The sequence below is a fragment of the Chenopodium album genome, chromosome 19 (genome assembly GCF_948465745.1).
Source record: "Chenopodium album chromosome 19, dcCheAlbu1.1, whole genome shotgun sequence".
NCBI lineage: Eukaryota > Viridiplantae > Streptophyta > Magnoliopsida > Caryophyllales > Amaranthaceae > Chenopodium > Chenopodium album.
This window is the reverse complement of record NC_137852.1, coordinates 446,742-465,630: the sequence shown is the minus strand read 5'-3', so window position 1 is coordinate 465,630 and position 18,889 is coordinate 446,742. Positions and strand designations below refer to the sequence as shown.

General features: G+C 34.5%; 2 protein-coding genes across 2 annotated transcripts; one reads left to right on the top strand and one right to left on the bottom strand.

Moving 5' to 3' along the window:
• Positions 1 to 547: 547 nt before the first annotated feature.
• Positions 548 to 6,691, top strand: LOC145596039 (aberrant root formation protein 4-like). Its single transcript, XM_081652473.1, has 13 exons — positions 548 to 591; positions 839 to 929; positions 1,057 to 1,129; positions 1,337 to 1,512; positions 1,594 to 1,653; positions 1,870 to 2,020; positions 2,121 to 2,180; positions 2,271 to 2,536; positions 2,613 to 2,684; positions 3,281 to 3,358; positions 3,471 to 3,647; positions 3,835 to 3,886; positions 6,242 to 6,691. The coding sequence occupies exons 1-13, from the start codon at positions 548 to 550 to the stop codon at positions 6,457 to 6,459; spliced, it is 1,518 nt and encodes a 505-aa protein (XP_081508599.1). The 3' UTR covers positions 6,460 to 6,691.
• Positions 6,692 to 9,025: 2,334 nt separating this feature from the next.
• Positions 9,026 to 13,434, bottom strand: LOC145595659 (uncharacterized). Its single transcript, XM_081652077.1, has 5 exons — positions 12,956 to 13,434; positions 10,611 to 10,673; positions 10,402 to 10,464; positions 10,242 to 10,310; positions 9,026 to 9,727 (listed from the first exon to the last, which is right to left on the bottom strand). The coding sequence occupies exons 1-5, from the start codon at positions 13,283 to 13,285 to the stop codon at positions 9,491 to 9,493; spliced, it is 762 nt and encodes a 253-aa protein (XP_081508203.1). The 5' UTR covers positions 13,286 to 13,434; the 3' UTR covers positions 9,026 to 9,490.
• Positions 13,435 to 18,889: the final 5,455 nt, after the last annotated feature.

Genomic DNA, 18,889 nt, shown 5'->3' with positions numbered 1-18,889 from the left:
TTCACAGCAAAATGTAGTCCACGCGACATGATTTCTGTGTTCTGTGAGGTATATATATTCAGACCCGTGTACTAATTTTGGTATTTACTTTTCTACAAACAAGCACTGAAATCTCACCCCCCCCCCCCCCCCCCCCCCAAATTCCCGTATGATTCATTTCATAAGCTATCCCTTAAGGCCTGTCCTAACTGATTAAGCAAGTGTTTGTGAATTAGCAGTCCGGCACACAGTGTTACTGCGTAAGATTTGAACTCCTTTTTCGTGACTATAACATAATACTCATAATTGTTTTGAAAAAAGGTTATTTGGGACATGAACATAAGGTTAGGACTATGCTTATTGAAGAAGGTTAAATAAATTACCTGATATCCTCGCTCATCCATCTTTCAGTTTTTCCTATCCCCTTTTTCCCTCCTTCATGAAAAAGGGGCACAGTGCCCCCATGCATTGCTTAAGTCTCAAAATACTTTTATAAGTATTGGATTAGCTCCCATGTGTACTACTTGTATTGATTTCCATACTCTGGAGGACTCTCAGCTTCCCATGTATGTCTATTGATGATGAAGAAAATGTCTTGAGGGATCCATCACTGTCAGTGTATTTTTTTTTTTTATTTTTTCCCCCTTGGTAAATTCACTGTCAATGTTGTCAAAATTACTATTATTTATTTATTCATTCTTACCTAAGTAACAGTAGAAATCATGTAGTTCATAGCACATTAGCTCTGATTCCTAAGTTGTATAGCTATAGAATAGTCCATTATTCTGATGTATGCTCGAGTAGCACTTTCTTCCTCAAAAACTGACTTTCAATTCATATGCTGTACTGTTGCTTTCAGAACTGTTATTGGCATGACTATGGTCTGCTTCAGATTGCATCAAAATACTTGTGTGCTTAACATCTATTTATCTCATGCTTTATTGGTGAATGTGAGTAAGTAAAATAAAGTGACTGTTGGCCACATCTTGCTGATGATAGATGTGTTAATTATTCTATTGTTTTGTCGATTTGTGTTGAGTTTACATTTCTGCTGATGACTTAATATCACTGGAACAGGCATTGGATTCCTATGGGAAAACAACTGATGCTCCTGGTTATGTCTCTGCTCTTCTACGTGGGGTATCTAAAGGTACCTATCACTGCATGCCTTAAGTACATACTTCTTGAAAGGAAAAAAGGGGTGTTGTGTACTTTGATGCAATATTTTTCTTCTAATTGTAGATTTTGACTTTAATTATAGTTTAATTTCTATCTTCAAGTGTTAATACTTAATAGTTTGAACGTCCAAATATTCTTCATTGGTTTGGAAGAATGATGGTACTTTTAAATTGTTCAGCATTTCTCTCCATACGAAGGCGTCAAGCTGAGCAAATTAAAGTTGCTCTTCCCATTATCCTTAATGCTGTGAAGGCTGCGTCTTTTGATTTGGATGATAGAGATATAGGATTCAAGGAATTGTTTGAAGGAGCTATCAGCATTGCCAATTCTATACTAGGGACGTGTAAAAAGTTGGTATGTCAATCTTTGGCATGTGTTTCACGGTGAATTAATTTTCTTCTGGCTCATCAATTTGATTCATTTCTCAACCAACAGGAGGATGGAGCCAACAGACAACTCCGTGGCTTACTCAGCTTATATGTTTTGCAAATCATGGTAACTACTCGTCTCCTGATTTTATGTTTCTGTAATTTCTTCAATTCTAAGGAGATATTAATTCTGTCTCTTATCTAAAATTGAGAACACATTGCTTAAAAGCCTTAACATCATTGTTAATTAACATTTATGGCTTTCATCTCCATTTTGTTTTCTTCACTCTAGCAGGCTTTACCATGTTCTGTAATGTTTCTGTGTTTTTAACATGTCCTGCAGACTATTGTTTCAATCAGCACGGGGGATGAAGTTTCATCTTGTCTTTCCTTTGTTCAAATATTATCAAGCTTCTTTCCGTATTGTGGTTTATCATATGCGGATCTTTTAAGTGGCGATGGAGTTGATCCACTTATTGATCGTATACGTGATGGTGAGTTATCAACTTATTGTACTCTCTTCCTTGGCAATTTTCTATTTATCTTGGCGTCTGGGGTGGTGATTCCTTTTCTATTTCCATCTATGATGTCCAGATGAAACGGATGATTACATGGATTGTTTTTGCTATGTCAATCATGGAGCAGTTCTTTCAGGTGATTATTTGTCCATGATGATTCCACTGTACTATCTTTCATATACTGTCCTGTTTCATTTTTACACTTCTTTCTTGTCCTTTGATCCAGTGATTTGGGGGCATTTATCTGATGAAGTCACTCAGACAGCTGGGCAGAATGTCAGTCTTCTCAAGAATGATCTTAGGACCTCCCAAAGTAGAAGATGTTCAGCTATAGGCATGATGAAATATATATTCTCTTTAGGTGAGCTCCCTTGGATCTTAAAGAAACAGGCGACAGACTTCTTGCTGATCATTACAGAAAACAGTGAACAAGATGTGAATGAAGACATGATATGCTCATCCTTCACACCCAGCCTTATTTCTACTCTGCAGGTATTCTCCTGCCATGTCCCAACACAGTTCATGTATCTTTTCCTCTGATCTATTGCTGATGCTTGAAAATGTTCAGGCTATTATGTCAGTCATCATGTATGCTCCTGATGCTGAGTTAAGAAAAATGGCTTTTGCTGCTTTAAAAAGGGTGAGATCTCTCTGGAGCCCTGTGCATTATCATTCCTTGATCAAATGTTGAAAATTTTCATATAATCAAGTATAACAAACTATTAGGCTCTGTTTGTTATATCGGAAAACAACTTTTTGGGAAAATCATTCTCTATGGAATATAATTTTCAAGGGAAAACACAATTGTAAAATCAGTTTTCCTTTGTTTGATTCCTTACACGAAAAATTATAAAGGGGAAAATAGGAATGGAAAGGAGAAGATAGATGAGAGGAGAGGTAAGGGATGCAAGTAATAAAGAGGAAAATGTGACATACCTTCTTTTCAAAGGGAAAACATTTTTCGCTCTTGGGAGCTATTTTCCTTCCTTAAGTTTGGTGCACCTTATTGCTTTGTTTGCTGCATACCCTGTTTCTCCTTCCTTAAGCTTAAGTCTCAAATTATTATATATTGTGTCTTTCTTCTTATAGATTGTATCTCAATTTTTTTGCATGTGAAATGTTTAAACATCATGGTGCTAAATCTTATGTTATATATCATCCGTCTCTGCTCTATTGTGACAAGATTTAATAATATTCATCATGTTGTTATCCTCCTGGGATCTGATTGATTAACAGGTGCTTGCTGATAATCCAGCTTCTTCAAGGCTTGACATGATGCAGGTCTTGATTAAATCTAGCACCTCTTCATCCATGGTTAGACTTTAACCCTTCTTTCTGTAGTTACATTGATCTATAATCCCACAATTGACATCGTGGAGACGTGGACTATACATCACTCTCATCTAACCAATTTGTACTTTTGCAGGTGGCAATACTTTTAGATTGCATTAGAGAGAACCTTCGTATTGATAACCTTAAGATGCGAGAAGAGAAAGTGTCTTCTAGCTGCACTTTCTGGAATGCTAGCATACTTGAATTGGTGGAATTTGTTTTGAGACCCCCCAATGGAGGACCACCTTCCCTCCCTGAGCAAAGTGATGCGGTATTAATGTCTCAACTTGTATGAATTTTGTAATGGCTTCTTGCTTATTTAATTTTGTTTCTGATCCTGGTACTCTTATTCGGTTCCTCTTATGATGTCTTGGGATGAATGGGAAGACCGGAAGACTGCATGTTCCTATATATCTTCTGATTCCACTTTTTTTCATTAAGTAATTCGTAAATTGCAGGTTCTTTCAGCTCTTAACCTGTACAGATATGTTCTAATAGCAGAGAAAACAGGTGATCATATTCTTTATACTTAAATCTTGCTTTGTATTTGTACACATGAATTTACTTCATTCTTCTGTGTTACTAGTATCTCTCATCTGCAGTATGACTGAACCAAACGTCCAAACCGTGTTACTCACCGGCTCACTGCTGTCAAGTGACCTTATATATGATAATCTTGGCATGTTTAGATCTGAGATATATAGGTCACCCTGGTCCTTTCAGTGATGTTAACAAAAAATTGCATGTATGGTGAGCTTTGCCTTATATCACATGGCTGTAACATCACCGAATTGGAGGTCAATAGATTTTGATTAAAAGTTAATTAGGTGTTGTAACCACTTTGTCCCAGAACTCAACACATGCTGGACAAATGTTGGAGTATAACTCATGATCATGGAGTTCAAGATTTTAATGACCAAAGTATAGTCTTTGGATCTGGGAAGCAATTGGCATTGCTGAACTAAGAAAAATCCATTAATAACGACAAAGTATCCGTAAATACAGCACAGGGTCAATTCCAAATCATAGGAATTTGTGCTGCAATGTTTTATTTTGAGATCAAGACTCTGTTGCCATGATTGAGGCAAAGACTACACGTATATGCCTTGAGATGCTCTCAACAGTATAATTCCTCTGATTCGCTTGGCTGCTACACTGCAGGGTTGAGAATTTACCAGCTTGAATCTAGTGAACCTTATTTACGACTATGAACCTTACCTTATTATAGGAGAGTAAGCTTGACTCAATGGATTATGGGGTTTCTGAATGATTCTGCTTGGATCCATCAATCCTTGAGTTTTCTTGTGTCATTTTGGGATTTTGTGAGTTTGCAGGGAAGGTGATCTATTAAAGCCTAAGCAAGTCGATCATAGACAAGATGGGAAAATTTATTGATCTGCCAGAGCCAATTTGACTCTTGGCCGTGTGAATATCTTGGACTAGTAGTGATGATTGATAAGTCTTGATACAGCTCTAATATTTCGATATCCTCAACAACCTCTGTAAACAAATATTTTACATGTCTGGGCCTGCTACCCAATCAACAAACCAGAACCTACAACGCTTATAATCATTGTTGTGGATAAGGGACAACGTTGGCTTGTGCCTGAGAAGTTCCAGCAGCCTTGGCTCATTTGCTCGTACCCTTGCTGGGTTTGCATAGGGTAAGGGAAAAAAACTGTCAACTATAGGGTCTTTAGTGCTTAGGGATCATTTGCAGGCCCACCACTCACCAGGCCTTAGTACTGTTTGTTTGGAAGCTATCCTTTACTCCTGGTTGTCATTTTTTGGTGTAATTTTTGTGAGCTATCTTATCATCAAGAAGGATGGATTTTTAACCTTTTTTGCGCTAATTTGAGAATCTGAGTAGTTTGCTCCTGCATTCTCTAAAAAACTAGCGTTTGGTCAGATTGTCAGAATTTAGGATAACATGGGTATACCTTGTCATTAGTGTGGTTGCTCACATAAGGATGCAGATCTTGCCACATGTTACTATGTTAGAGTAGTATCTGAGGGCTACCTTGGATGCCAAGAGCCCATATGACCAGTTAATGCAATGGCAGTTACTAGGAGGCTACATGCAGATTCCAAGGCAAAACTTCTACTTGTGAGCTATAGTTTTTCAAGGGCTTCTGGGCTAAGAGGTATTATGATTGACCCAGGATTGATGTTATCCCCTCAATCAAGCGTTTTATTCTTATTTATGCCCGGCCAGATACCTCCAATAACTGGATATGATATGGAATCCCTTTCCGAACCTTGGATTAAGCCAGGCTGCCGATAAAGTTTGATATCACTTACGCAGGGACCTGTCACTGTGATTCGAGGACATGTGCGATGCCATAACCCAACAATGCACCAGTATGCTTTGCACTAAGTTCCTAACAGCAACGATGTACTTCTTTCTTAGCCTGCTGCACAGCTTTTCATAGCCTATAAAATACTCAGATTCCCCAATTATTAGTTTGCTCTCACCAAGCTTAGCTTGACTTACTGCATCACTTATAACGTGTTTGGTTAGCGTTCATGGTTGAAAGGGGAAGGGTGATGAGTTGAGAAAAGGGTTATGCTTCCATTTCCTTCAAATTGTTTATAATAGTGAACGGATACAGCTGATTAAAAGGGGATGGAAAATGGATCCATCCTATTCTTTTCTGTTCTTTTTTCCCTATTCTGTGTCCAGAAATAGTAAAATAGATCCCTATCTTTGACTCCCCATTCCTCCATCCTCATCCAAATGCACTATAAAACTCTTCCTACAAAAAATGAGCATGTGTATTTTTGCATAATCTGTTTCTGTATCTGTATGAGACTATGTATTTTGTTTCAAGAATTCTGATGCCAGAATATTGACCGCTGATACAGGGAAGACGAACTACACAGGAATCGTGTCTAAAACCAAATTAGAGGAGGTGTACAACAAGTGGCTCCTGCCTCTAAGAACTTTGGTGATGAGCATAAATGCAGAAATTAAAAATGGTGACAAGCAACTTGCAATGGACATAATGTGTGGATTAAACCCTCTTGAGCTCGTTTTGTACCACTGTATTCAACTTGTTGAAGAGACCATCAGACAGTCATGATGGTTGGTGACTCAAACTTGAATGTCCCCCCTTATCTTGGCTGTTTACGTTACATTTATATAATATTGTTCTTTTGTTCCCCTTGTCATCAGGATTAGTTGGGGGTTAGATTATTAAACTCTTCAAGATACCTCTGTTGTTAAAGCTATCAACATTACTCATCATTGATTCTTTACATACTGAGTGAAACAATTGATTTTTGAAATTTGAAGGTCTTTTTCTTTTGCCTTTATTCTATTCTTTTATAAGTTTGCATTTTCTGTATCTTCTACCCTCTATTTCCATTTAAATCCAGGAATCTTGAATTTTAGGTAAACCTCTCAGATCCTGCAAGGAAGCTGGAACCGGGAGCCCGGGCTCGATTCTAGCCTTAAGCACTGTCCTGTTGACCTGTGAATTTGTGTCTGTTTTTTTTACCTTAGGTTTTGTTTAAGTACTGGTATAAGAGGGATAAGTTTATTTTATTGTTTCAGGAAATAAAAACTATAAGTTATAGACAAATTCATGATTCCAAGAGGGTGAGCAGCTTACCTGACATGATATACAAAATCAATCATGATTCCCGCCCCCCTTATATAAAAAATACATCTTTATCAGCCCATTACATACCTACTTGCAAAAATATGCTTAGAGAGTGGATTTATTTCCATTTTATAAACTTTAGACTCAAGCAATGTCTAGTTGACTCCAGATCTATAATCTTAAATACTGCTATTCTTTGTGGGGATCTAAGTTGGTAAATGTTTGTACTTTCTCTACCGTGAAAGCTAATGTTAAGAGGTTACTTCCTCCGTCCCAGATATTAGTCTCTTGATTACTCATAGGGTAGAAATATTGTGTTTTTTTTTTTGTTTTTTTGTTTTTTTTTTTTTTTTGTTTTTGTTAAAAAGTTGGAATTAAGTTAGGGGGCAAATGGGCAATAGAAAATAGTTTACTGTGATTTTTATTTGTCACATTTTGATGGAATTGAGTAAATATTCTTTACCCTTGACTTATTAAAAATTAACACAACTCAAATCTTTATTTAGATTTATTTGGGTATGGATATGCTTTTGTCAAATTAAATCTTAATTAAAATTATTTTGTTGTTTATAATCATTAACAATGAAAAGATCCAAAAGTTGATATAGAAAGTCAATATGAGTACATGAAAAATAATATAAAAATTGAGATACTAGGGGAAAAAAACAAAACTATTAGCCACATCTTGCATTATTTTTTAGAGTTAGAATGTAAAAGGCAGGTCCAACATAGAAATGAATTTTGGGAAATGAAGGGTAAAACTTCAAGTCAACCAACAAATAAAACATTTATTAAATTTATTTAATGATTTATGCAAGTGTTTGTGGATGTTTTCATGTTGTCTTGTTTACTTTACCCTTTACTTTCTACTTTTAATAGTCGGTGGTAGCTCAACTGTCGGACTCAAAAACGGGTCAAAACTGATTTATTACCCATTTTTAATTTCAACTTTTCCAACTATTACCAAGTTGAATACAGCTGACACACACACACAAACAGGCCCAAAGAATCCCGATAATAAGCCCAATAAGAGAAAGGCCCAAATGTAATTAATGGCATGAAAGCTTCCACAAAGTGGGGAACACCATGACTATTGGTCAGCTGTTCCACGCCACCTAGACCATTTCAAAAGTCATATTTGGACCACACTATTTTTAATGTTATATTGACATATTCTTCATATTATTATTTTATTAATTTAAATGTGAAATATGAATGAAAATTAGTAATGGTCAACTTTTTTTTGTTCACGAGATTCAAATGTTTTCTTTGTGCAACCAGCATCTCTTGTTGAATGGTTACCAATAAACACACCAAATATGCCTATCTAAATAGATACAAAATATAGATACAAAATTTAAAGGTAGGTCTTTGAATTTTTCAGAAACTCTTTTGACTAATATTATCATCCCCTTCACACACTATCCAGCCACAATTAGTACAGGATAGAAAATAAAACAATTTAGTCCGAAAGGAATCTCGAGTTAGGCACACAAAATTTACCAATACGCTAAACTTTTGTAAGGGCGTTATTCATCTTGACCGTCTGTTAGTTGCCTAATTGTTCGTACGTCAATAGAGTACGATATTTTTTAAAAGATGGCTCGAGACCGAATCTAAGTAGCTCAAACACATCACCAAGGCAGAGTATCAATAATTGTATTTCCCATATCCAATGAAAAACGTACAGTACAATCCAGGAATTAACAAGTTAAGTTATCATGTTTCGTATCTTTATCTGTATGATTGTATCCATGTACAAACAAATTCCATACAGATACAGCCTAAGGAACTTGATGAGTTACTTGATTTATCTTATAATCAAACCAAATTTTATCTTGCATTCAAATTTATAAGCTAAAAAACAAAGGAAAGAATCCAATAGACCATAAACTTTGTCTATATTATCTTGTTAATAATATAAAATCCATTGTACTCACTGTAATTGTCTGTAAAGCTGAATATATTGAATCCGAAAATGGGTTCTCAGACAGCTCCTGATGCTGATAATATCATGCAACAGAAAGCTGTATATTTTCTCAAGTTAAAATGAAATAAAATTATGTCATGAAATTAGATAGATTCTAACATCTATAGTACAACTGCCCGTAAGTCATAAGTACCTAATTAAGAAAAGAATATAATGGCACAGAATACATTAAGTAACGTATTTTGTTCCAGATGCAAAGAAGTGAAAGAGCTTACCCCAACGAATTTTTGGAGCAAAGATGGTAGAAAATCTGACCGAAAAGGAAAAAAGAACGAACATTTGAGTATCTGTATAATATCTAACAACTATGAATACTAAGCTTATCGTAGATTGCCCAGATATGTATTAGGATCTGGGCAGTAAATAACCAAGTGAATCCCCTAAGTCCTGCTGTAATTACACCTGTCTGATGGAGGGCTCTTCAATCATCGCACAGTTGAACAAAGCGCCAACCAGAAGTAAACCTTAGAAACAGTTAGCTTCAAATTTGGAAAATGAGGTAATGGAAACTTCGTTTCATCAGCTCATTCCAACGACTGCATCGTCTGGCACCATATTTAGATCAGGTAGCATAAATAGGGAATCATGCGATGTTGCACATTTCTGTGATAACGAATCAGGATCTGAAGCATCCTCAATTTTATTTTGTCTTGATACACTCGAAGAGGCTGCTTCTGATATTCCATTGTTTGTGTTATTACGTTCATCAACTGAATTTGCTTCTGATTTTATTCTGGATTCTACTTTTAGGTCAAGCTGTAGAACATGTCAAAAAATTAAATTAATGCCTTATACACCAAATGAAGACTTCAATAATGACTAAAAGAACAATTCTTATCATTTGAAACAATTCCCATAGTTAAGTTACATATGCATCAGCATTCACAAGCGTATGGAAAGTTCAACACGACAACACAGAAACAATCGAAAACAAGATGAAGCAATTTTCACTCAATTCACGAGTAAACATCCTTTCAGAATTTGACAATAAAATCCAATGTATCTAAACCTCCATTTCAACAAATAGTGGTCATTTCATATTAGAATGATTTATGGGGCAGTGAAATTTCAAAATAGTGAGGCAACCTGTAAGTTCGGAAAGTGACTTTTCTAACCAGTATATCAGCTTGTGTCAATCTTTATGCAAACTTTTATAGAGTACAGGGTTAAGACTAGAAACAAAATGAAGAAAGCACACCGGAAAGGACTCATGGTTAACTTTAAAGTTAAAGACAAACAAGAGGTCGCATCAGGGGAAATAAAAACATACCTTAATTCTCTTTAGATTCTCATTTATTGATCTCTCCTGTTTCAAGGTTACGCGTAATGAAGCCAACTCCTGTTAAGAGATATAGAAATATCATCAGCAAATTACTTCCAGAAAGTAGAACAAGCTAGCTAAGACTCTGACCAAGTTCAACAAAACAAACCTTTTTCAAATATGTCCGCTCCTTCGTCAGTGAACTTTCCTCCTCTTTAAGTTCAGCAAATGTCTAACAAAAGTTGACAAAATCACGTATAAGATCATCACAGCATATGAACAGAATAATCATCTCAATAAGGAAATGAAAACAATCGTGTAGTGCATCATAAAGCGCATCGAATAAACATCATTAAATGACCATAAGAGATGCAGTACCTTCTTCCTCCTAGGTCTTTTGCTGGTCGTGGTGGTGGTCGGGGTTTCAGTGGAAGCCGAAATCTGTTACAACCAATCATGAAGAAGAAGTCAGATTTCATACACGTAGAAGAATCCAAAATCAGATTTGAAACAAAAACAACTCATACAACAATTTAAGCAAGTAATTAAGACAATGATTTGGTGACCAACTTGAGAATGCTATAACTGTCATTTGATACAAAATATAGAAAAAACGCCCACATATAACATTAGTCATTACTCCAATTAGACCAATTCCACATTACTCCAAGCTCTTATACCAGCATTGCTAGTTTTAGCATTAGATCCACATGATTATTAACCGACATTAGAATGAGGGCCCCACTTAAAAAGAGATTTAAAAGGGAAAGAGGTTCATTCAAAGATCAAACATGTTAAAGTTCACAGATTTGGAAATTTCATAACTTTTTTATTTACATACAACTAATCATAATAATGTTTGTAATTTACAACATAAGTTCAACTCAAAATCCCGCAAATTAACTTCAAAATCTAAAGATAGATTAAAAAGATTCAAACTTTGGCCTACCTAACAACATTTTGTGAAAATAAAAAATAAAAAAGAGTGGGTCCTAGATTATTGGATAAGCAACTAATTCCCACCAATGACCCATCCATCACTCACATGAAACTTCAAACCACCATCTTCCAAACATTAACACCCTCTTAAAGTGGGACCCCAGATAATCCCAACCCTCAATCACCATCATAAACCCCACTAACAATTCCCCTCGACTCATGGACGGCTCAGATTTAAGGATCACCGTGAGATCAGTAGAACTGGCACACATTAGACTAAAACAAAAGTATATCATCCACCTTCAAAAATGTCAGCAGACACGTGGAAGGCTGCTACTAGTCACCGGCAACCGTTAACCGCCAGCCCAAACAAAGCTGATAACATAACATAACCGCTGTCTTATAGCCACGTGACCTACTCCAACCGGTGGCACTACTATCACGTGACCCCACATTCATTTCCTCACGTGACTTCTTCCTCTCCACTCCCTTAACGCGTGGGATTGTACTAGTGGTTCCTTGCACACTACTACACTCCACGAATCCCATTATTATTTTTTTATTACTTTAAAAATAATAAAATATTAAAAGAAATTAATTTTTTTTAAAAAAAAAAAAAAACTACAAAAATTAGGGCGTGTCACCAAGGCGAACACATTTGAACTTGTACACTTATAACCATAAGATTTACTCTTAGGTCGCTCATAAAAGTAGTCTCATAATGATAAGACGGTGTGTTGACTCGCGAAAAACCCGAAAAAAAGAAGAGCGGCGCATGGGAATAGAGAAGAGCGCGTCAACAGAGAATAAAAACCAAGAAAGTAAGCACATCATCTATATGTATCCAGTAAAAATAAAAACACCATTTAAAACCAAACGCGGACCTAACGCCACACACCAACAACTTACAACCCCCTCTTTCTTTTTCTCCCATTGTTCAATCTACTTGGATCCCACGCCCAAACTATATCTCCAATCCAATTAAATGACCATTATGCCCTTGTTAAAGTAAAAACAGTGGAATGCCATTTAGGTTAGTTAGTGAGGGTAAATACGTCACTTGAGGAGAGAGAAAGAGGAGGCGTTGGGTGGAAGTTTCCTAAACACAAGTAAAAGTAAGTCATCCAATGACTAATGTCTCTTTTTCCTGACAATATTGTCCTTCCAACTTCTTAAACCCTTTTACAAGGGTACTTCCGACAAATCCAACCCCCACCCACTTCTCCTAAAATAAATAAATTAAAATTAAAAAAGGTAAGTTAAAAAAAACAAGTTTTTTTCTTTTTTAATTTTTCCCGAAAAAGAAAAAAGAAAAACTTAAGTAGCGGAAAACAAGAATGACAGCTGACCGGGAAAGTGGTGGCGACGAGAAAACTGAATAAACGTGACAACACTCTTTATTACTCCTCCTTCATCTTCTTCTTCAGATTAAACAGACACGCTCCTACTCACGTGACATGTAATTACTTAAATCTGGAAAGGGTAATCTAGTCCTTACACGACTCTCTCTCCGGCGGGCCCCTCTCCAGCTGACACGTCGCCGGAGAGAAGATCCGGGATGCTGACAAGGGTATTTTGGTAAATCCACCCTCGAAAGGACAAAAAAATGTGGAATTTATATTTTCGAAAAAAAATACACTCAAAAAAGGAAGGAAAAACTGTTGAGAAAAATTGAAAAGAATGTTTTAGGAAAGAACGGAATTAGAGTGAAGGACAGCGTGGAAAAAGGGGAGTAGAAAAAAAAATTAATTAATGGGAAAATGAAAATTAAGTGAGTGACTAACCTTGGATCTGAAGCGATCGGACGGCTGAGGATGAAGGTGGTTAGTATGCGACGAGAGAGACTCGTCGCAGCCTTCACTAGGAGATGCGGCGCAAGTCCATGAAAGAGGTGTCGTCGGACTGCGGCGAGTTTCTCGCTTTTTGTCGGCGGAGGAAGAGGAGGACGGCGGTTTGGAGCGGCGTTGACGGAGGCCCCACGACGGCGGAAGAGGCTTGAGGATGAAGGTAGATGGTTGAGAGGATGATGAGGTTGGGGATTCTTTGAGGCGGAGTAGAAGGTCTGCTACTTTGGTGTCGTCGATGATTGCTGCTCTTAACCACTCGTCTTTCATGGTGGCGGAGAGAGAAAGCGAAAGGGAAAGGAGGGGAGAAAATTAAGAGAGAGAAGAAATTGAGGAGAGAGAAAATGAGGTGAGCGAAAATGAGGGGGAATGGATGGAAAGATGGGATGAGTGTTGTGTTGTATTGTATTGTGTATTTGTGTTGGGTGAAGGGCTGAATATTATGGAAATTCGTGGGTTTTTTCCTTTTCCTTTTTATTTATGGAAATTATTTTTTTTTATTTTTTCTTTTTTATATTTGTAGGTAGGAAGAGTGTGCTCTATCGTGTCAAAACCTTACACATGTCAACTAAACCCGAGCCACTCTAACAAGGGAAGAAAATTTTGTAATCGGATGGATTAGTAAGGTTATTTGGACACTCTAAAATGCCTCGAGCGGAACCTAAGTAAAGGTTAAAGTCGTGAAATACAATCCTTATTTTATTTTAGGAGATAATTTTATGTTTATTTTATTTTGTTAAGGGGGTGAGTAGGTTTGAGAGTGGCTGACTCTCTCTTTCTCTCTCTTTATGTGGGTTCAATGAGAAGTGGGGTCCAATAAGGATATATACGTGGCAAGTGACATTAGTTATAACCAGTGGTTTTTTTGGTTTCTCTTCAATTTCTATTTTTTTTCTCCCGTTTACTTTTTTTTTCAGTGGTTTTATTAATGTTTTAGGGTTTGGTTTCGGGTATTCGGGTAATTTGATTGGATTCGGATATGGATAGTGTGGGTATAGCCGTATAGTGGGAATGGCCCAATTAGGGAGGCGAAAATGTTAGGCGTGGGGTGGATGCATTCATCATCAAAGGCTGACCTGTCAAAACTGTTGAGAAATGATAATCATGTCAAAAATATATGGTTCCATTTCACATTTCAAACTTAAACTCACTAGTCATTACTATATGCACTGTACTTTGTTTAAATTCTAAACTTTCCAAACTTGCCAACTGCTCCTAATACCAATTATACCATGGATAACATATTTTAAACTAGTTATAGTATTAAAGTAACCTAAGGGCATGTTCTCTTCAGCTTAATTTTAGTTCAGTTCAGGTCTCAAATTTTTTTTTTTTTTTTTTTTTTTGAAACAAGTTCAGGTCTTAATTTTTTTCACTCATAAACAATTTATTTCACTTCAGTTCAGTGCTACGTATCTTATATGTAAGATTATTTGAAAATCTAAAAATCTAATATGTATTGAATCAAATAAATTAAGATATCTGATTCAGTATTTATTTTGGATTGGAAAGTTTTGGATATTGCTATTATGATATTGATTTTATGATATTCGAAAAATATCATTAATATTATGAGTAATCAATGGATATTTTGTTCACATATACGAGTATATTAAAATAAAAAAAATGGGGGTATCTCAAGTTAAAAAAATAGTGTATCTCAAGTTCTCAACATACTATCTGTTAAAAAATATCAAAAAAAAAAAAAGTAATAAAAAAAAAATAGTGTATCTCAAGTTCTCAACATACTATAAGTCTGACGGACTAATTCATTTATTATCAATCAATGATTTTAAGATAAAACTCTTTTCCTTTCGCACAGTTTTATATCTCATTACAACATATCTAAAAATTATTGAAAAACATTCATTTTTTCGCTACAAGATTGAAAAGGATGACAACAATTTAAAACAAGGAAAAAAACTACACTTGATTGCTAAGGGGTCAAACCAATAAAAATTTAACCAGTTTTAAAATATCCAATCTCAAAAGAGTCAAAACCTAAAATGAAACAAGATAAATCGATTGCATGGTAAAAGGAAAACTACATACTCAAATAACCGGATGAAAACTTTTTAAAAATCGGATCCTAATTAACCTCACACTAATTTAAATCTAAATCAAGTGAAGCAAATAGTATAAAGTACAAAGAACAGATTTGTCTAATATTTCCCTGTAAAACCCATACTCATTCCTTTTTTCATTCTTTAGTAAGCTATAAAGCAAAAAGAGCAGTTAAATGCAACAAAAGAAAGTGTGTTTGCATCAGTTTTTATCACCTTCTTTCTCTTTAGAATTTTTCTTTTTTTGGGTGTGATCTTTTTCTTTATTATTATTGTTATTTGTTACTCCGTAATAACAATAATAATTATTTATAGCTCTATGATAAATATTTACCCTTTTTAATCTCGAAGAATCTTGACTAAAAGTTGAATAGTCTTTAGCTATGACTTGTTGTGTACTAAACGTGAAACAAATGGGCATCAAACAATACGGTCCATGATGATGTATTATAACTGCAAATACAATAATACGGAGTTATAACTGGGGACTTTAAGAGATTAAAAGAGTAAATTAAATAATTAATGGCTTTTATTTTATAGAAATTAATAATTTGAAATAAATGAATTTTCTTTTTGTTTGTGTGAACTACTCCAGTACTTGGATTTGAACCTAGGCACCTAGCAACCTACTAGTAATATGGTAACATTCATGCAAATGGACTTGGATTTGTTGTAAATGCAAAACAAGTACTCCGTAAGACTCAAATGGACTTGCATTTCGGAGTAAATATGCGGAGTATGTTCCAAGCATAATTTAGGACATGTTCACATTTACTTAATTTCAGTTCAGCTCCTAATTTCCTTCTCTCTTGTAAAAAAAAAATAAAAAAATAATTCCTTCTCTCATACGAGTAAAATATTAATTTCAGCTCAGTTCAGTTAAGTTCAGTTCAGTTTAATTCAGTTCAGCTCAATTTAGTAAATGTGAATAGGTCCCTAGTATGAAGTATAGAAAATTGAAGCTCAAGTGACCAACTACTAATAACTTTCAAGCTGGATCAGAGATATTTGTCCTAAGTATCAATTTAACATGTAATGGCACGAGATATTGTTCGGCTCAACAAAATAAAAGTTACTCATAGTTACTTAAGTTGCAAAAGAACATAAAATCTATGAGGTCAAAGAGAAAAATGTGGTTTGTATAGCTAAGTCTCTGTTTGATTCAACTTATTTTATTTCAACTGATCTTAACTAAGTTATATAAATTTTTTAAAAAAAATTGAACCAATATTGGCTTCTTATTTTATTTTTTTAATTAAGCCTTGTGTGTTTATGAAAATTGTCTAACCCTTTTTTTTTTTTTTCCTTGAAACATTAAATTGTCTAACCTATTTTGTTCGACCTTTATTGAAACTTGTTTTGTTAAATTTAATTTGAACTTATATAAGATGTGTATCTCAATTATTTAGTTATATGTTAATTAGGTACTACACAATAATTGTGTTATCACCTTAAAGTGTTAAAACTTAATAATTGAGCTCATAAATAAATTATATACTACTATAAATCATTTTGTTAATGATACGTTAAAATTGTAATAGTTCGTTGATCAGTTGATCATTGCTTGATAATTGTCACTAAACATAGCTTATAGGCCTTATACCACTCTTCCATCTATCCCAACCCCTTATTACATAGTACGGATACGGAGTACTTAAAAGTCTTAAGTAAGGGTCACAATTCACAAATTTAATATGAAGCATTCGCTGCTCCACATTTATCAAATTCATTTACGCAAATATTAGGCATAAAAAGTACGACCGCCTAAAGTTATTATCAAATCAAATTCATGTACTAGCCAACCAAAAGAATATTATAATAATAATCATAACCTTTTTTGACGGGAAATAATCATAATCAATACAATATCATTTGAACAAATTTTTATAAATGTGGTTTGATTAATCATACCTAGGGGTAAACATGATATTCCTGAGATAGGAAGTACAAATGTACAATTCATGTTGAAAATAATAAGATCGAGCACTAGCTCAAATATACGAGTATGCATTTCAAATTATGCAAAAAAACAAATGAGACAAGAAAAAATTGAAACCGAGAATGCATTTATACAAAGAGTACGAGTACATCATGCAGCATCGATTGATATAATTAATTGTTTGAATTAATTTAATATTTTCACTTTTGACTCTACACTAGACTAAAAATCCTACGTACTTTGATTGGAAAATAGTAAAATACTCCGTATATATAAATAAAAGGAGTGAAAATTCATTTCTAAGTGTTCTCTTTCCTAATCAGCTTAATTAGCTTACCTTTCCCTTGCTCTCCCTCCCTCAGCTCCGCCATCTATTTCGATCATTAATTGATTGAATTTTGCCATATAATCTTCCCTTTATATGCTTCCATTTTGGTAGGAAATTATGGGACTTGATTTTGAGTAAATTAGGAGTTTATGGCCCGATCGGATAATTGTGATAAGGTTCATAATTATTGATCACTCCATTAATGAAGGATCTGCATGTTTTTTGAACACTTTACGTAACTTGAGTGTATATTTATCCACATCTCTTAGATCTCGCATTTCCAATGTATGAATGTATAAACATATCTCCATTATTTATTGAACAACATGGCTAATATGGTACGTACTACGTAGTACTCTCTCCGTTTTTAAATACTTGCTCCATTTCTCCATGCGCGGAGTTTTAGGAGAAATTGGAGAAAGTATTAAAATATGGAAATTGTGGGGTTGGTGAAAGGTAAATTGGAAGAGAGAGAATCTAAAAGTAATAAAATTGGGTCCACTAGCTGAAAAAAATAAAGTAAAATACAGAAATACTTGCGTGGACCTGGTTCGCAATAATATTATTGTGGATCCGAGGTTTATACACACGCAACTGACATTATATTGAACATAGTGACCTTTATTTTTAACATAGTAACCTTTATTAAAAGTTGTATAACGTTTAATACTATTGTGAACTTGAAATACGACGTTATGACCTTAATTTTAACATAGTGACCTTTATTATTATTATTGACCTTATAAAATATTTCATTAAAAAAAAATTAACCTCTTATAGCCTATATATTACCAAAATGACTTTTATTTTCAACATAGTAACCTTCATTTTATTAAAGTGACTTTTTTTTTTATTAATAAAACAACCATAGTTTCTCTAATGTTAGTGGTCCACAATAAATTAGTGTGAACCAGGTTTATTTAAGAATTTGTTAGTAAAATATTATAAAATCTTTCCAAATAAGGAAATGGAGCAAGTATTTAAAAACGGCCGCAAAAGGAAAGTGGAGCAAGTATTAAAAATCGGAGGGAGTAATAAACTAATAACAAGTATTCTCGTAAAAAAAAAAAAAAAAAAAAAAAAAAAAAAAAAAAGTATTTTCTTTTCCTTTTTCTTTCCTTTTTTTTAGGGGGAGGGGTTTTGACATACTCATACCACACGAGTCAAGCTTATACATAATTTAATGGCCTAAATACAATTTACTTTCTCTGTCCCCTTTTGATAGTTCCTTATGACAAATTGTACTCCCAAAATATTCACCCCATTTGCTTTTTCTAACAACCATTAATATTAATTTTTTTTTACCAAAATTTCCTCCAATTTGCAACAATACTTGTGCAAATTTAAATTTCCCATGTATATTTTGTTTTCCCATGTACTTTTATTACTTTTTTCTCTCTACTTTTTTTAGTTTTTTACATACCCTTGTCAATTTACTTTTTCAATGTAATTATACTATTTTTATTTATGTTTATTAATTCCCGTGAAAGATGCTCATAAGAGACTATCAAAAGGGGACGAATGGAGTATTAGCTAGCTCTAAT

Excerpts from the sequence above, each read along its gene's own strand:
- LOC145596039 (XM_081652473.1), top strand. The coding sequence starts at position 548 with ATGTCTATTGATGATGAAGAAAATGTCTTGAGGGATCCATCACT. Across the intron at positions 2,021-2,120 it reads TATTGATCGTATACGTGATG|ATGAAACGGATGATTACATG; the intron begins GTGAGTTATCAA and ends TATGATGTCCAG. Across the intron at positions 3,359-3,470 it reads CTAGCACCTCTTCATCCATG|GTGGCAATACTTTTAGATTG; the intron begins GTTAGACTTTAA and ends GTACTTTTGCAG.
- LOC145595659 (XM_081652077.1), bottom strand. The coding sequence starts at position 13,285 with ATGAAAGACGAGTGGTTAAGAGCAGCAATCATCGACGACACCAAAGTA. Across the intron at positions 10,465-10,610 it reads AAAGACCTAGGAGGAAGAAG|ACATTTGCTGAACTTAAAGA; the intron begins GTACTGCATCTC and ends AACTTTTGTTAG. Across the intron at positions 9,728-10,241 it reads AGAATCTAAAGAGAATTAAG|CTTGACCTAAAAGTAGAATC; the intron begins GTATGTTTTTAT and ends CATGTTCTACAG.